This window comes from Canis aureus, chromosome 29 (genome assembly GCF_053574225.1).
Source record: "Canis aureus isolate CA01 chromosome 29, VMU_Caureus_v.1.0, whole genome shotgun sequence".
NCBI lineage: Eukaryota > Metazoa > Chordata > Mammalia > Carnivora > Canidae > Canis > Canis aureus.
Window position 1 is genome coordinate 37,021,130 of NC_135639.1, and position 18,376 is coordinate 37,039,505.

The 18,376-nt window shown below is 40.4% G+C and overlaps 1 protein-coding gene across 2 annotated transcripts; it reads right to left on the reverse strand.

Annotated features, from left to right (window-relative positions):
* Positions 1–6,095: 6,095 nt before the first annotated feature.
* Positions 6,096–17,369, reverse strand: IFIT5 (interferon induced protein with tetratricopeptide repeats 5). 2 transcript variants are annotated; one of them, XM_077878458.1, is made up of 3 exons: positions 17,220–17,352; positions 10,368–10,472; positions 6,096–9,121 (listed from the first exon to the last, which is right to left on the reverse strand). In XM_077878458.1, the coding sequence occupies exons 2-3, from the start codon at positions 10,373–10,375 to the stop codon at positions 7,678–7,680; spliced, it is 1,452 nt and encodes a 483-aa protein (XP_077734584.1). In that variant the 5' UTR covers positions 10,376–10,472; positions 17,220–17,352; the 3' UTR covers positions 6,096–7,677. The 2 variants fall into 2 exon arrangements, with proteins under 2 accessions (XP_077734584.1, XP_077734586.1); XM_077878460.1 differs by lacking the exon at positions 10,368–10,472 and having other exon boundaries at positions 17,220–17,369.
* Between the last annotated feature and the right edge of the window lie 1,007 nt (positions 17,370–18,376).

Consider the following 18,376-nt stretch of genomic DNA (forward strand, 5'->3'; position numbering starts at 1 on the left):
ACTAAGCCGTCAGGTGCCCCAGAGTACAGTATAGTTTTAAATAAAATTTAGCAAGGCTGATGGGGAATCCTTGAGCCTAGATTGCCTGTCAGAGGAGTTGTGCATCTCTCAGGTGAGGGCCTGAGTTAGTATCCCTGCCATGCTGGGAAGGGTGGCCTCAATGCAAATGCAATGATAGATGTCAGCATATAGCAGATAGGAGCTTCAGCCAGTATAATCCTTATAGCTGTAGATCTGAGAGGTGCTTCTCATGGCCATCACGCTAGGGTTATAGTGTTATTGTTCCTGAACTACTCAAAGGAGACTATTCTGATTGTCAAGGCCAAAAAGATTCTCATTTCTTATAATCCGCCAATAATACAAAAGCATTTTAATGTGTTTTATATTTCTGTCATGTTCTTTAACCTCAACAATAAATACATTCCATAAAAGAACCATCCTTGGGCCTTGTGTTGTGGTTGATGTCATTTAGGCACAGTCACATCATGGCCAAACTGTCAAAGTTTAATTGATATGACAAATGTTATTGATTACAGGTAGAAACTGTCAAACAGTGAAGAGTGCTGTTGAACTAGGAGCAAGGAGAAGAAATTATAGTCCAAAAAGATGGTAGATCTTAAGTGATGTTATCAATCTGGGGCTCAACTTTTTTATTGATATATTTGGTTAGAGCAGGGTCCTCCTGATTCTAAAGTTCTGTGGATCTATGAAGTTTTTCTTGAACTGAGGTAATTTGCATCTTGGACTCCTAGGAAAGAATATTGACTGTTTATATTGTCCTTGAAAGTCAAGCAGATAGCATATGATCAACTGCTAAGATCAGCTCTGCACCCAGAGAGGTTAGAAAATGTTTAAAAGCTCCATTACTCTGAAGCCAGTTTTCTTGCCAGCTGATTCATTTGTGGAAAGGGTTTAATCTCAACTTTTGTGAGACTGGCAGTATAGCTTTAGTGAACAAAATAGCTTCCAAGAGCACCTGCCATCCATTGAAAAAGGCTCTTCTATTTTCTTGAAAAGACAGATTACCTAAAGGGCAATTACAACCACTTCCCTGAATATATATACACATATATATATATACACACATATATATACACACATACATGTGTATGTATGTACATGTGTGCATATATATATTTTATTTTATTTTATTTTTTTGGTTTGTCTAATAGGCCAAGAAATAAACTCAGGCCTGATGTCCTGGACTTTGTCAGGCCTAATGATGAGTTTATATAACTACTCTGATTTGGACCCATTTTACAGATTTTGGGTCAATTGTTAAGGTTGGCTTTCGAACTTTGCAGCACAATAGTTTCACCTAGGGAACTTAAAACCATAACACTGGGATCCCTGGGTGGTGCAGCGGTTTAGCGCCTGCCTTTGGCCCAGGGCACGATCCTGGAGACCCGGGATCAAATCCCATGTCGGGCTCCCGGTGCATGGAGCCTGCTTCTCCCTCTGCCTATGTCTCTGCCTCTCTCTCTCTCTGTGTGTGTGACTACCATAAATAAATTAAAAAATTAAAAAAAAAAACCATAATGCTGGGTGATTAGGTGGCTCAATAGGGTAAGCATCTGACTTTGGCTTGGGTCATGATCTCATCCGGGAGTTGGGCCCAAGTGGAGTCTGCTTATCCTTCTTCCTCTACCCCTCCCCCTGCTCAGGCTGTCTCTCTCACTCAAATGAATGAATGAATGAATGAATGAATAAATAAACAAACAAATAAATAAATAAATAAAATCTTTTTACAAAGTTGTAATGCCAGTTTAGTCAGCCTCTGAAATGGAATCCAGACACCAGTGTTTTGTTTTTTTACTTCTCAAGTGATTCCAATGTGTAGTCAAACTTGAGGAGCAATGAATGATGTAGACTCTTACCTGAAAAATAGCAACATTATGATTACCTGGGACCTTGCTTAAAGTGCAGAATCTCAGGCCCTCTGTGAAATCCACAGAATCAGGATCTACCTGTTAATGAGATTCCCAAATGATTTGCATGCACATTAAAGTCTGATAAGTGTCATGGTAGGCCATGTTTCCCAAAGACTTGTTGTGTATGAGGCAGCTCTTCTCTGCTGGTTTTCAAAAAGAAGTTATTGAAACAATCTTTTCAACGATTCATTGTCCAAATGGTCCCTGAATGTGAGTTTTATGAATTAGGTGGCAAATGTCAAACTTATTATGTTCTTTAAGGTAAAACAGCAGAGTGGTTGTCTATAGTTCATACTTGAGGTCCCAGAGAAGGCCATGTGGAAGAGGAAAAGGAGAACTGAACTTGAAAATCCAATTTCGCAGTATAAAGGGCCAAGGGCCTCTCTCTGGAGAGAGAGGAAAGGAGGGAGGAAAACTTTTTACTGGGCAACTCTGACAGATTTTGAGGAGACTCCTCATATAATTGATAAGGTGGAATTTTGGGAAGAGATGCAGGGTAATCCTGGGTTATCTCATTCTACTTTAGTTGATGTGGCTCCAGAGTTATGAATCAGGCTGACATTCTGAGGCAAGATCCTTCCCAAACCTGATTCACCATTATTCTTGCTTATTCCTTGTTATCTCCCCTAACCTCTTTATTTGGAGAGCTTGCACATAACAGATTGAGAATTGTGTGCCTAAATTTGGACTGTTAACCTTTACCTAACATAGCTTTCCTTAGGATTTCTACTTGCAAATGGAATGCATACGATATAGAACAAGGCCACCCACCAATAGTATTAGAGGCTGTAACAGTCATTTCCCTACCTGGCTAAACCTCAGAATCACTTTGGTTGCTTTATAAATATGTAAACTTCCAGACCTCACCCCTAGAGGTTCTGGTTTAGTTGGTCTGTGGTGGGACCTGGGAATTTGAGTTTTAAAGAGCTTAACCAGTGACTCTGATTGAGGGTTAGGGTTGTGAAAGACTGATACAAAGTGGACCATAAATTAGGTCAGATCTGATTTTATTATTTTTTTAATTTTTTATTTTTAATTAATTAATTTTTTCAGATCTGTTTTTTTATTTTTTAATTTTTTTTTATTTATTTATGATAGGCACACAGTGAGAGAGAGAGAGGCAGAGACACAGGCAGAGGGAGAAGCAGGCTCCATGCACCGGGAGCCCGACGTGGGACTCGATCCCGGGTCTCCAGGATCGCGCCCTGGGCCAAAGGCAGGCGCCAAACCGCTGCGCCACCCAGGGATCCCCCTCAGATCTGGTTTTAAATCTTAGTCCTACCACTTAGTAGCTATATGATCTTCAAAATGTGACTTAACCTCTCTGAGCCTGTCTCTACTCATTTGCAGTGTTGAGATAGTTAAATAAAGTGACATACTAGAGTGTATAATATAGGGAATGCAAAGCAGTATTTTTACATGGGTCTTTGCCATCATGAAATACATATATATGTATGTATTATATATATAGGCTGATCACATGGGTAATCTGATTTTGTCCTTCAATGTCCAGATCTTTCCATGCCTACCTAATTTTATCCTCTCCCTTTGTCACCTTGAATTTGCACTAGTCCTATTCAAGGCCTGGAGACCTCACAGCAGCTGGTGAATAAGCTGATGATGGCTTTATTGGGAATTGCTCAGCTTTACAGATATAGATAATTTCAGTTGTCATCTTTGGTACTTCAGACACATTCACAGGTCATAATGCTTCTGGTTGTTTTACTTTCTGAAGCTGTCTGAATTACAATTGGTAGTCATCACTACAATGTATGACTACTTCCCTTCTTCTGTCTGCCATACACCATCCCCTTACGAGTCTGCCCTCTATGATGCTAAAGTGGAAAACAGATCTGAAGGAATAAAGAGGAGTAAGAGAACCAGATTAAGAAGACACAGCACCTGAAAGCTCAAGAAAGTTTACCAGGGGCTTCAATGTTAAGAAGGACTCCAGCTCTTTTTTGAAGTATTTTACTTGCTATAGGGAACTGTATGGAGTAGGGGAAGAAGGTATTAATTTGAATCTATATACCCTTGGTGTTTGGGCTGTCAGTATCCAATACCAATTTTCTTGAAAATTTCACCCCTGCACCTTGTAATCCATATGCTTCCAGGGAAGTCCATTTTCTTCCTATTCCTCACTTTCAGGGGCAGCTATGTGCCTCAGGCCTAACTAAAGAGCATGAGAACTTACTCTCTGGCCATGATGACTGATTTGAGAATGGCATGTACTCTACGACAGTCCTATCAGACAGCAAACTTGGACTTCTTAGGTCCCTGGGCGAGCAGACACATGCTTTTCTACTGTATTGTGACACAGTACATGTGGCAGCCATACATGTGGCGTATCACAAAGATGGAGCTTTCTTAGAATAGTCCAATTTGATCACAGCTGAGTAGAGTGATTATGTCTTGGTCACACTGCTTAAACAAGATTATTAGGTCTTGCTTGAAAAATATTTATTTGTTACTATTATATTTATTTATTTGTTACTATTTGTTGTTACTATTATAAATATTTGTTACTATTATAAAGATAACTTCAGTTTCCCATTATCTGTTATTTGTAGTGATTAGCATTTTATTTATTTTTTGATTTTTATTTATTTATGATAGTCACAGAGAGAGAGAGAGAGAGAGAGAGAGAGAGAGAGGCAGAGACATAGGCAGAGGGAGAAGCAGGCTCCATGCACCGGGAGCTCGATGTGGGACTCGATCCCGGGTCTCCAGGATCGCGCCCTGGGCCAAAGGCAGGCGCCAAACCACTGCGCCTGTGATTAGCATTTTATATACAAACTTTTTCTCAACTTCTTTAAGAGGTATAGGTTATCTGAATTGAGGTGCTGAATGCCACCAAGTGACATAAAACACTTTCAAAAGCCAAATGTTCAGGTACAGGATGTGAAAAACATCCCTTAAAAGGCATGTGTGGAAAAACCAACACATGGGTAGTTACCAAGGAGAGATTTTTATTTTGGCTTAATTGAAGTATACTTCATAGAAAAAAGAAAAGGTCATTCTACCATCTTCCTAAAACCTTACTTTGGGTATTATTAAATTAACCTCTTAGCACAAACCACTAGCAAAGGATAAACATAATTTGGAGAGAACTAAAGTTAATTATGATGGAGATGGGGATAGGTTTAAAGAAAATGGCATATTTAACTTGAATTCTTAGGGGACATAGAGTGATTGTCTTCAAACACTTTTAAGACATGTATAGTAAACATCTGGTTTTTGGCTAGTCAGTATTACTTGATTTACAATAGCCATGATATATAATTTGGTGACTCACTTATCCCTTCAAATTTATCTGAAAGTAGTACTGCCTCTAGACTATTAAATTGCAACAGCCATTACATTCTCATTTTTGCTTAGGTCAGTTTGAGCTGGGTTTTCTGCCATTTGAAACTATGAGTCCTGATATCCTGATATCACATCTATAAAGGATAAGATCTTCGAGGTCCCTAAAGACAGCTCAAAATATTTAAACTTTAGGCTAGAAGTCTTCAGTTAAGTGGAAGGAACAAATTTCTAAGAATAAGGACTATCTGAAGATGAAAATATCACTTATGAAGATAATTCAAGCTCTAAGTTTTGATGGTTAATTGATAAAGGTGAGTGAACTCTGAGGTCTTTTTTTAAATCCAAGACTATGAAATTATCTCTAAGTAGTTTTAAATTTTAGGAAGGCAAGCGTAATTAGTGACAAAATTTAAAGTTATTATAAATATACTAATTTTAGTTCAGTATTTTATAGTTATATTTTTCATATGCTGATTTTATACTTTCTTGGTATTTATGACTTCTTATATATTGGTATAATATCTAGTGAATTTTAAAGTCACTTTATAAACTTTAAAGACTAAATATCTAAATAGAGACTTATAGTTGTATTGTTGTTTTGATATCATAACTGTATTATATTGTGTGTGCCTTCCCTACTTGGGAACATAACATTAATTAGAATATTAATCCCAATGGAGGAAGGTGACTTGCTGCAAAATAAAATATTTGCTACAAAATGTGACAAATGCTTATACTGATCAGTTAGGACTTCAGTCCTGAATTTCTGAAATACTTAAGTATCATTCCTTTCCTCATTCTTCCTTCTTGAATAAACAATGAAATGAGTAAAATAAACAAAAACAGCAGGGACTTAAGTAAAGCAAACTTTTAAAAAATTTAATTTATGAAATACATTGCAGTATCCATGTATGTTTGATTATGCATAGAAAAAATATCTGGAAGGATACAAATTAAATTGTTAACAGGTTACCATGGGGGTGTAGAATTAGGGAAGGGCAAGGAGGTTCCCTTTTGCCTTTAAACTCATATGCATCTGTTATGTTTGAAGTTTTACAATGAGAATTCATTATTTTTATAATAATAATAGAAAAAAATTTTTTTAAGTAACAAGAAGTAAAAAAACACACAAACATGTATACAGTAGTTTTAAGAGCTACATTAGAAGTATGGAGAATTAAAGCACATGGCACACATTTCCACTAATACTGTGGTGGTAAATATAATTGTGTAGTCTATAATCAAAGAAACAACATTAGAGAAGCTATTTTTAGCAACATCCCATTTAAAAATGTCCCCTGGAATAAGAGCCCTTAAACAGTGACCCTTCCAAGATGGTATTAATACTGAAAGTAGGGCTTAACTATTCCTGTAGGATCTATCGGAAAACATGTCATTCTGAAAATCTTAGACAAAAGAAAAAGCTTTACAGAAGTAACTCTGGAATACTAAAACAGTTAACCAAAGGCCAGAAATTGGGAGTATGAGAATGATCCAGTCCAGGCCTGAAACCAAACCATGGAAATTTTGGTAATCTAGGATGTAGGTTAGGAACATCTATATTATTCATTTGTTTATCATTTCTCCCAATTTCTCAATTGACCTGCTTTCTATCTCAATGATTTTAACCTAAAAATACTGGAATTTTAATGGGAAGGAATAAAATTAATTTCATCTAGATTAGTTCAATAGGTTCATTCTTCCTGTTTTAAAAGAACCAGAGAAACTTACATGATTTTCCATTATTCTTTTTTTCCCTCACAACTATTTCTAGCTATTTAATGAACATTTTGAGAGATACTTGTGATTTCTCATGGGTCACTTAAATTCTGTATTTGAAGAAATCTTTTTTTTTCTATTCGTTTTTTTCCTCCCTTTTTTGAAGTCACCACAGATGACAAGCTTTTTATTGTTAAGAACTTTTTTCTTTCAACAAAGTGGATTCTTTAGGTTACTATCAGGTTGATGGTTAAATATTCTCATCTAAGTCAGAACATCTATAACTGGAAGGGCCCATGTTTTGCAAGCTACCTAGTTAAGGGCTTAACTAATAGGATTTTGCATTCCTGAAAGATTTTTTTGACCTAGGTGTCAAAGGTTTATGCAGAATTATACTCACTGTGTAATATGGGAAATTTAACAATTTAATAGAAAATTATTATAAATAGTACAGATAAAAGAGTATAAAGTCATAATGGCCATACCATTTTTAAAAGTTACAATAGCTGAAAGGTTTCTGTTTCTTAATGGGTTATATTAATTAAGAAAAAAGAAAACAGCAAAAAATTCATCATTGCATATATATAAAATATTTAGCACGATGCTTGGTATGTAACCATTAAAAAAAAATGGCTCTGTAATGAACAACGGATTAAAATAAAAAAATATAATGACCCAAAATGGAGAGAAAAACTTAGAACTAATTTCCTAGAGTATGTATTTAAACAGAAAGTCGAAGCTCACAGAGAGCAGTAAGGAATTCTGCATTTTCTGGATCTATCTTTTGGGCCCTCTCATAGTATTCAGCAGCTTGCCTCTTTTCTCCTTCCAGCTTATAAACAAACCCTAGGGCACTTAAACTCTGCACATCTGAAGCATTGTGACCAAGTCTCTTGATAGCCAGTTTCTTCAGAGCACTTGCCAATTTGGTGCGTAGGGATGACCGGTCTTTGACCTTTAAGGCTTCTAAATAATGGTGGATAGCAGTACTTTCTGATTTTCGGTGAAATTCCTGAAAGCGGCCATAGTGATAGTGGATCTGATGTTTGTGATCATCAGTTATGTTCTCCAGACGAAGGGCTTTCTGGAAAACGTCTTCAGCATTGCTATACTGGCCTCCCTCAGCATACATGTTGGCCAGATCCGTGTAGGCAAATGCAAACATAGAGTCTCTTTCCACAGCTGCTCTGAAATGAAATATGGCAGATGTAATCAGCTCATCAACTTTCATTTTATCCTTTCCTTTAGGTCTGTTGCGTGTGGCCTTCTTGATTTGGATCATTTGTGCCCTATAGCAAAGTCCCATCTGGTGATGCAGGAAAGAAGAGGTTGGTGTCACTTCCAAGGCCTTTTTCAAAAGTTCCAGAGCTTTGTCCCAGGAATTTTTTCTCCTATAGAACTTGGCTGCATAACGAAGGACATATGGTTGGGATGATATTTGGTCCAGGATTTCTTCAATATACCTTTCCCCTTCAGCTTCTGCATGTACATCTTGAAGCTTTAGCGCCAGAAAAACCTTAATGTAGGAGTTATCTGGGTTCAGGGTAACAGCTTTCCTCAGAGGGCCCAGGGAAAAGCTCTTTATAGACCCTTCTCTGTCAGAATCATCCAGCCGATACACTGTGATGGCATAGCCGATGTTAAATTCTGGATTGTCGGGTTCCACTTCCAAAGCCTTCTCAAAAGCTGCTTTAGCCTTTTGGTAATACTTTCCTCCAAATTTCAAGAGTGCCCACCCTTTTTCACAGTCAATTTCAGGACGCTCCAACTTATAGTTAGAAGGACTGGACAACTTCTTGCAAACATTCCCTATCTTGTCTATATACTTCTGAGATTCTTTGAGCTGGTCCATGTGATAATATATCCAGGCATAATTTCCCCAAGTGACCAAACTTCGTATTTCCTCTTTGTCTGAGTGTTCTCGCCGGATTATTTCTTCTGCTTGTTCCAGGCACTTTAGAGCATCTTCATTTTGGCCTTTTAGGTGTTTCACATAGGCCAATAGGTTATAAAGAGTGAGTCTGGATTTTGTGGTAAGAAATTCAAGCTGTTGCCCAATTGTATCTTCCACATCAAACAGATCAATGTCTTCCTTAAGTAAATTCCATGTAAAGTGACATTCTAACTCCAACAGAATGGCCTTCAAGGATTCCTTAGGAATTTCACTGTGAAAGACAAAATTCCCTTTAATTTTGAAGAAATGAAGGAAATAATCAATCTTTAAACCTTAAATACTGTTTTTTTTTTTTTTTTTTTTGCCTAACAACAATTCTACCTTTTATTTGATCTTACAGTTCAAACACTAGTCCCCTGTATCTTTATATAGGCTTCCTTGGTGTAGAATTAAATTCCAGAAATATTCTCATTATGTACTGCAAAAGCAGTTCTGAAGAGATGACAGGGTTTTCTATGTCACAGGAATCTATTTCCTTTTGGCAGTCTTTAGCTCACCAGTGCCTTCAATTTTTACTGAGGGGAATTTTAAATGTTTTATTTACTTAACTTGAAAATTAAGAATAGTAAATATATACAGTCAATACTTAATATAAAAATTCCATTCCTATATTATGAGTAGGAAGGGGGAGAAGAAGAGGTGAGAAATAAGAAAAAGAGTACACTAAAGGATAACACACGGTTTAGTTACAGGTAGAGCACTATGTACCGTGAGAAATGGTCCTGAAAGGTGGCCTGGTCGTTAAGACTGTCCAACATTTTAACCCTGATCTGCTTTCTTATTTCACTCAAGAATACAGTATTTGCAAACTAACTGTTTATTACCGTTAGAAATTGCAGATATACTTCCTCTTTGACCTGTTATTGTAGATATACTATACATTTGAATTTATGTTTAAGACCAAACCTCTTGTTTGTTACCTTTAATACTACATTGGGTAATTATTGCAGTGATTCTTCCTGATGATACATAACATGTGGAAGAATTATGTCAGAACTTTCTCAATTCAGTTTTCTGTGCTTTATTTTTATTTGGCTTTTTGAGAGTTTAAAGATGATCAGTCTGCATTTATATAACTTTTATAAGAATTATAATTTATGGTTTAAAATAATAAAACATACTTTTCTCTGCAAAAAAAAAAAAAAAAAGGAGACACAGAAGCCACACCAATGTCATTTTTGCAGAGGAGAAAGAAAGGGAAGGAGAGAGGGATGAAGGAAAAGAAAGGAGGAAAGAGGAGAAGGATACCCCATAGAGAGAAAAAGGACAGAAAAGGATAGTAACTGGTATACTAAGAGATGGGGAGAAGCATAAGTTTGAGATAGGTAAAAGGAGAGTAACAGATTTCCAGAAAGATGGGGGAAAGGCACAAGGAAATTAAGTAAGCTTAATAGATTCGATATAAGTGCCACATCTTTTCAACCTCTGGGGTTGTGGGCAACTATACTTATTATTACCTTAACATTGCTCTTAAAATTCACTTCACAAATATTTGTTGAGCTCCCTTTGTGCAAGGCACAGTATAATCTCTGCAGGGCACAATGGAAACACTACCTCTGAATCTACAAAGATAAAGGAGGAAGGAAGGACAAGGAAATGTTTATTCATTACTGAGGCTCTTTTATGTGCAAGATCTTCTAAATAACCCTGGGTATGTAACTGTGAACAAGACACAGCCTTGCTTATGCAGAGCTTTTAAGTAAACAATTATAATTCAGCATAAAGTTCCATGGAAGTGACCCAGGAAGTGTACATAGTCCAGTGCAGTGGACATCCGTGGTTTTTACCTGGTGAGGATCCTTTCTTTCGGTTTCCATTTCTGGAACATCTTCTCCCTCTACTCTTAGTCTATATAATCTGAAATGGACTGTCTACTGTTTAGTCTGGGAAGGCACATGATATTCTGGCCATTCCCTGGTCCCAGTGATTTATTCAGAGATAGTCCAATTAAAATATATTTTTGTTGAAATGGAACTTTGATGGAACTATCTCTCTTCCTTCCAAAGGCTTCTATAAGCTTGGGTTTGCTGGTGGCCATCTTTCCAAACTTGGGAAGAGTCACCCTGCCTGAGAAAGAATCTAATATAGAGGAAAGCAGAGCTTAGGAAGATAAACTGCTCAAGACAGTGACTAAACAGTCTTGCCTGGATCACCCTGTCCACCCCTGCCCCTTCTATTTACTTAAGGAAATTACCCCCACACACACACCTTAAGCCACTCTAAATTAGGTTTCTACTGTCTGCAACTGACAAAATCCTAATTAACATTCTTGGTTTTATTTATTTGTTTTGCCAATAGCAATAGTATGGCAGTCAAGAAGACGTTCTTAGGAGCACCTGGGTGGCTCAGTCAGTTAAGTGTCTGCTTTTGGCTCAGGTCATGATCCCAGGGTCAGAGAATTGAGCCCTGAGTCTGGGCCCCTGCTCAGTGGGGAGCCTGCTTCTCCCTCTCCCTCTGCCCCTCCATGTTGCCTGTGTTCTCTCTCTTGTGTTCTCTCTCTCAAATAAATAAATACAATATTTTTAAAAAGGCTTTCTCAGTCTACGATTAACCATAATTAAGGAACGTACAGAAAAAAAAATTCCTTAAGGCTTCTCTCAAAGAGGAAAATGCCCTAATTGTGGGATGAACAGTATACAGGGCATGTGTGTATGAATGTGTATTTATTTCCCTTTCTGGTGCATACCAAACACCCCCCCTTGTATGTAAAATATAAATATATAGTCGTATAAATGTTTATAGAACTATGTAACAGTGCCATCAAAATATTCATTGAGGGGAACCCTGGGTGGCACAGCGGTTTAGCGCCTGCCTTTGGCCCAGGGCGCGATCCTGGAGACCCGAGATCGAATCCCACGTTGGGCTCCCGGTGCATGGAGCCTGCTTCTCCCACTGCCTGTGTCTCTGCCTCTCTCTCTCTCTCTGTGTGACTATCATAAATAAATAAATAAAAATTAAAAAAAAACCAAAATATTCATTGAGCACCTCATGTAATATATGCCATGGCATATGCTAGGTAATACTATAGTTGTAGTGGACAAGTTAGAAAATGGCTCTTTCTTCATGGCAATTCCATTCTGGGCGAGGAAAGAACTAAAGGAGTTGAGGCAAAACAAATATGTAGACAAATCAATATGAAAAGAAATGGGCAACATAATGCCAGATAGTAGTAAATGTTAAGAAGGAAAAAAAAAATCAGAATAGCAGGATTAAGGGTAGTGGCGGTTATGGGAGGGGGAGGGGTATGTTAGTTATAATTATGAAGGATCAACTTTTGTAGAAAGGGACAATTTGAAGTAAGAGCTCAACAATGAAATGGAGGCAATCATAAAAGATCTGAGGGCAGAATGATCTAAGCCACTGCTTCTCAACCAGGGTGCTTTTGCCCCCTAGGGTATATTTGGTATGTCTGGAGATAATTTTGGTTGTCACCACTAGAGGAATGCTATGAGCACCTACTGGGTAAGGGCAGGGATGCTGCTAAATATCCTACAATGCACAGCTCAGTCCCAACAACAAAATGTCAATAATATTGAGACGAGAAACCCTGAGACCAGTGAGTGCAAAGGCCTTGATCTGAGAACAAACAGGAGTGTTCAGGGGACAGAAGGAAGAAAAGTGTGGCTGAAGCATAGTAAAGAGGAATAGCAGAAGATGAGGTGTAGTACTAGGCAGGGACAGATGATGCAAGGTATGGTAGTCCATGATAAGGAACATAAATTTTACCCTAAATTTCGAGATGTCTAAAGCGAAGATGCCAAGTATGAAGTTGGATATTAATGAATAAACGACTGAGGAAACCACTGAAGGAAACTTTTTAAGTAGGAAAATGATAATGTTTGATATAGGTTTTAAAAAGAAATTCCTCTGTCTACTGTGAAGAGAATGGATAATGGAAGGTCAAGGGAGGAGGCAAGGAAACTGATAGGGAAGCTATCTATTCAACCAAGAATTACCGAGACGTACAATGTAGAGGGTACTATTCTAAGTGTAGGGATACACCAATGAACAAAACATAAAAAACACCCTGATTTCATGTAGCTTATATTCTAATAGGGCAGTGGGTGTGTCAAAAAAAGACCAAAAAATAAATAAAAATATATAGTATGTGAGATTGTAATAAAGAGAAAAATAAAGCAGAAGAGAGAAAAAAATGAGAAGTTGGCAGGGGAGTCTGAGAAGTAGTTAAAATTTAAAGAGCATGACCAGAGGACATTTCCCTGAAAGAGACATAAAAGCAGCTGTTGAGGAAATTCAAGGAGAGATGATACAAGTTTACACTATAGTTCTAGTGGAGGGTTAGTCAGGACTGGATTGGTTCTACATGAGACAGAGCTGACAGGTCTTTCTGATGGATTGGGTGTGGAGAGGGCCATAAGAGGGAATACCCCAGGATGATTCCTATGTGTTCGACTTCAGGAAATGAGTAGATAAATCAAGAACACTATTTGGAAATGTTAATTTTGAGATGTCTAAAGCGAAGATGCCAAGTATGAAGTTGGATATTAATGAATAAACAACTGAGGATAAAAAGGAGTGAAGTTGTGATGCCTGGGTGGCTCAGCAGTTGAACTGGCACTGGCGTGATCCCAGGATCCAGGACTGAGTCCTGCATCAGGTTACTTATGGGGAGTCTGTTTCTCCCTCTGCCTATGTCTCTGCCTCTCTGTGTATGTGTCTTTCATGAATAAGTAAATTAAAAACAATTTTTTTTTTTTTTAAAAGGAGTGAAGTTAGAACTAAAGATATAAAATCAGGAGTCACTGACATGCAGATGAGCTTTAAAACCACAAGATCTGGAATTAAATTACATAAGGACTGAGCATAAACCGAGAAGAGGGTTTACAACTAAGCTGTAAAACACTCCCAAGTTAAGCAGACTAGAAGGACCAGGAAAGGAGGCAAAACAAAAACAAAAACAACAACAACAAAAAACACAACAATGAGGGAGCTGGAAAATTAAGAAACCGGGTATCAATGAAAGCCTAAGGAAGAAAATGTTTAAGAGAGATGAATATTCAATGTGTAAAATGATTCTAAGAGACTGAGTAATTGAGGACAGAGATCATTATTTTGTCAGGAGTAAAGCTGAGGAGGACCATGATAGGTGTTTCACTAGAAAGGTAGGGATGAAAACAGTACTGGAGTGGGTTGAGGGGATAATATTTGGTAAAGAAGTGGATATGGGGAATAGAGGCCACTCTTTCAAGAAATTTTACTAAAAGAAAGTAGAGAAATAGAGCTAGAATGTCAATTGGCATCTCAAATAAACATATGCAATCCAGAAATCTGGATTCCTTGAGCCTGTTCTTCCCTTAATCTTTTTTGGCACCTCTTAATTCCACAGGCCAACTAATCCAGGAGTAATCTGATTCCTCTTCTCTCAACCTCTCATCCAATCCAAATGGAAGTCCTGTTAATTCTACCACCCATTTCCCATCCACTTTCCTCCAATTTCTACTGCTGTTTTACTAGTCTAAACCATAATTACTTTTCCTTTGAGCTGGGGTGAAAATCTGGTCTCCCAGCTTTGACTCTTGATCCCTTCGGAGTCCTACTATACTTCTGAAAATGTAAACCAGATGATGTCAGTCTCCTGCTTAAAATCTCCCACTGGCTTCCCAACACCCTTAGATATTAACCTAGCCCTTGCCGTGCCCTACAAGTTCCTAAAGAACTTGGCCTTATCTGTCCAAACTTTTCTCCTTCTACTCTTCTCATTCACTGTGTTTTGGACATACTGACTTTCCTTTCTCAAACATATCAAGTTCAAGGACTTTTCTACCTGTTGTTTTTACTCGTGGAATATTCTGCTTCTAAATCTTTGCATGACTGGTTCTTTCCTGTAACTCAGGTCCAATATTCTCTACCCAGGCTACTCATAGCAGAAATATTTAAAATAGACCCTTCCATTCGAGGTCACTCTCTTAGCCCATTAATTATTTTATTTTCCTTGTAGCTCTTAACACTTTCTGAATTGTTTTAGTCAAATATCTATTGTTTATCTATTTCCCCCATTTAAATGTACGCCCCATAAGAACTGGGACCTTGTTCTTTTTTTTTTTTTTTAAAGATTTATTTATTTATTCATGATAGACACATAGAGAGAGAGGTGGAGACACAGGCAGAGGGAGAAGCAGGCTCCATGCAAGGAGCCCGACGTGGGACTCGATCCCGCAACTCCAGGATCGCGCCCTGGGCCAAAGGCAGGCGCTAAACCACTGAGCCACCGAGGGATCCCCTGGGACCTTGTTCTGATTTTGTATTGTTCACTACTGTGCCCCCAGCACTGTGTTCCTGGAATCTATTATTGAGCTTCTATTAATAGAAGCTCAATAAAAAACATTATTAGAATAATAGTTAATAGAAGCTCAATAAATAAACATTTGTTGAATGAATACAATCATATACTGGCAGTTTCTGGTATGTCCTAACCCAGGCTTAGCATAAAAAGTACTGGATTCCAGATTAGGGGATTCTTACTAGTTGTTTACCTCCTGCTAATGCCTCCCAACTCTCTCCCATTTCAGTCTTCCCTATCCCACTTGTCTTTATATCTTGGCATACTCTGTGCCTTCATATTTGGACTTTTTTTTTTAAATGTATTTATGATAGTCACAGAGAGAGAGAGAGGCAGAGACACAGGCAGAGGGAGAAGCAGGCTCCATGCACCGGGAGCCCGACGTGGGATTTCGTCCCGGGTCTCCAGGATCGCGCCCTGGGCCAAAGGCAGGTGCCAAACTGCTGCGCCACCCAGGGATCCCAATGTTTGGATTTTGAAAATACGTTTTGGACTGTTTCCCATGGTCCTGACCGGGAAATCTGGTATGACTGTCCCTTTCTCTGGTATAACTGCACCAAACTCATGGGCAAGCCTGTCCAGATCCATGGCAAATGGGCTTATCAGACATCTGCCCATTCAAAGAGTAAAATGAACATCTACTTCTGTTGTGAACTTTGATACCAGCCCAGCTCGAGGATGATGATGAGGGCTGCCTTAAATAATATGAATGTGGTTGTGAGATCTCAAGGGGATACTGTGCCTTCCCCAGGTTCTGTGGAATTTATGCACAACTGGATGCTGTGAGAAGTTTTACCTTTTAAACTTCGCTTAATTTTTAAACTCTGTCTCTGGGAAGCTGGCAGAGAGAAGCTACTGTATCTGAAGAGGCAATATTTATCTTTAGAAAATGTTGGCATTTTTGCCAGGAAGGAGCAGTCTTTCGCAGTTCTTGGGAGGCAGTTAGCTCCCCAAGTTGGGTCCACTCCCTTCCAGCCTATCTGCATACACATACAGTGCACCTACCCTTTCCTCCTCCTTTCTTCGGGCACATTTTTTCAGGCCCTTCCTACAAATGTTAGAGGTGAAGCCCGGATTACGTTTCTTTTTCACTTAAAATAATAATAAACAACATTTGCAAATACTAAGCACTAAGCAATCAACTAAGCACAGCCCTAAGGCTTGGAGGTCATTAATTTGTACAGATAAGCAACCGACTCAGAGTTGAAGCAACTTTGCTTTGGACCACCCGACTCCTAGGTGTTCGGAACAGGGTTCAGAAGCAAGAGCTGCCTGCTTCAGGAGCCCAGGCCTTACCCTCTAACTGCGGACGGTTCACCCAGCAGCAAAGGGCGGGTGCCAGTCTCTGGGGACACAAAGCGGGTGAGAAAAAGGCCCCCCTCACGCAAGGCGGTAAAGGGGACCCCCTAAAGTAGCGGATTGGGCGGAATAAGCAGAATCTCGCTCACAGCGAGGGAAGAACTCAGACCCAGACATCAGAAAGGCAAAATGGCAGTAGCCGGCCGAGGTGACAACTGCAGGGCTGCGGCCGAACCGTGTCGGCCCACGTCGGGGGGACGGCAGCTGCGGTCCCGGGAAGGGGGGAAGGCGACGCGCCCCGGGAAGCCCGCGCCACGTAGAGGCCGCCCGGAAAGGCCCCGGGGCCGCGGCCAACCAAGCACGGTCGCCGCCTCCCCGAAGAGCGGCGGGGGCTGGGCTCCCGGGGCGCGTCGCCGGCTCCCCCACCCCGTCCGCCCGGCCCGGCAGTGCCGACCGCCGGCCGCCGCCGCCCGGAAGGCGTGGGGCTCCGGGGAAGCGCGCGCTCCGCCACCGCGACCGCCAGGCCCGACCCCAAACGCCGCCACCGGGACGGCGCTCCCGACGCGCGCCCCAACCCGACGCCCCGCTGCGGGGCGCCGGGGGCTCGGCCCCCTGAAGGGCCGCGGCACTGCGCTGGCCACGGCAAGAGGAAAACACGGGCTTGAAACAAAGGCCCACGCGGTCTGGGGGCAGAAGCCGGGAGCCTCACCTCATGGTGGCTGCGCGCTCCGAGCGGTCCCCTCGGGCCTTCTCCTCAGGACTGGGATCCCGGCCTGCGGGGCGGCGCGGCGCGCGCGGGCGGGCGTGTGCGCGTGCGCGTGCGCGACCCGGGCGGGCGGGGCTGCGGCCGAGGTCTGTGGCCGGGCGCTGGCTTTGTTACGCGCGGGACCCGAGCGGGAAAAGGAAACTGGAAAGTGGACCTGATCTCGGACTAGGCGGAGTCCTGCTCCAGGAAACGGAAACTTGTGCTGGAGCGCAGTGGGTCCCGGGCCGCCGGGAAGCCAGGGGCGGGCGGGGGGGCACGTTACAGAGCTTCGGGCGGTTCGGTGGGGAATTTGCCCTCAGGACTTTGGCCTGGGCTCTCACCCAACCTCATTTCTTTCTTTCTTTATTTATTTTTGAAAAAGGAGGTTGTTATTTTTGTTGTAAAGGCTGACGTCAAGTGATGCTCTTTTCAGCTTTCTGCATCCTAAGCTGAAACCGAAGTCCTTGCATTTTATTTTATTTTTTTTTTTTTTAATTTTTTTTTTTTTCATTGTTTTATTTCCTTTTTTTTTTTTTTATTGGTGTTCAATTTACTAACATACAGAATAATACCCAGTGCCCGTCACCCATTCACTCCCACCCCCCGCCCTCCTCCCCTTCTACCACCCCTAGTTCGTTTCCCAGAGTTAGCAGTCTTTACGTTCTGTCTCCCTTTCTGATATTTCCCACACATTTCTTCTCCCTCCCCTTATATTCCCTTTCACTATTATTTATATTCCCCAAATGAATGAGAACATATAATGTTTGTCCTTCTCCGACTGACTTACTTCACTCAGCAAGTCCTTGCATTTTAAAAGTTGATAGGTGTTGCCAAATAGCTTTGCAAAGAAGTTTATGCATTTCTCCTCCCAATTGTGTGCGACTGCTCGCCTCTGTGCCCTTGCCAACCATACTCACCATAGTAGGATTCTAGCAAACCCTGGATTGGTCTTGGGAATCTAAGCAGAAAATACTGAATACCGATAACCCAAATTTTTGTTCCCCTTGAATTCAATCATTCATTCGTTCGACAAATTATATTGGACAACTGCTAAGAACCAGACCTTGCTCAAGGCACTGTCAATATAGTAATGATGAAAACAGAGGACCTACTCTACAGGA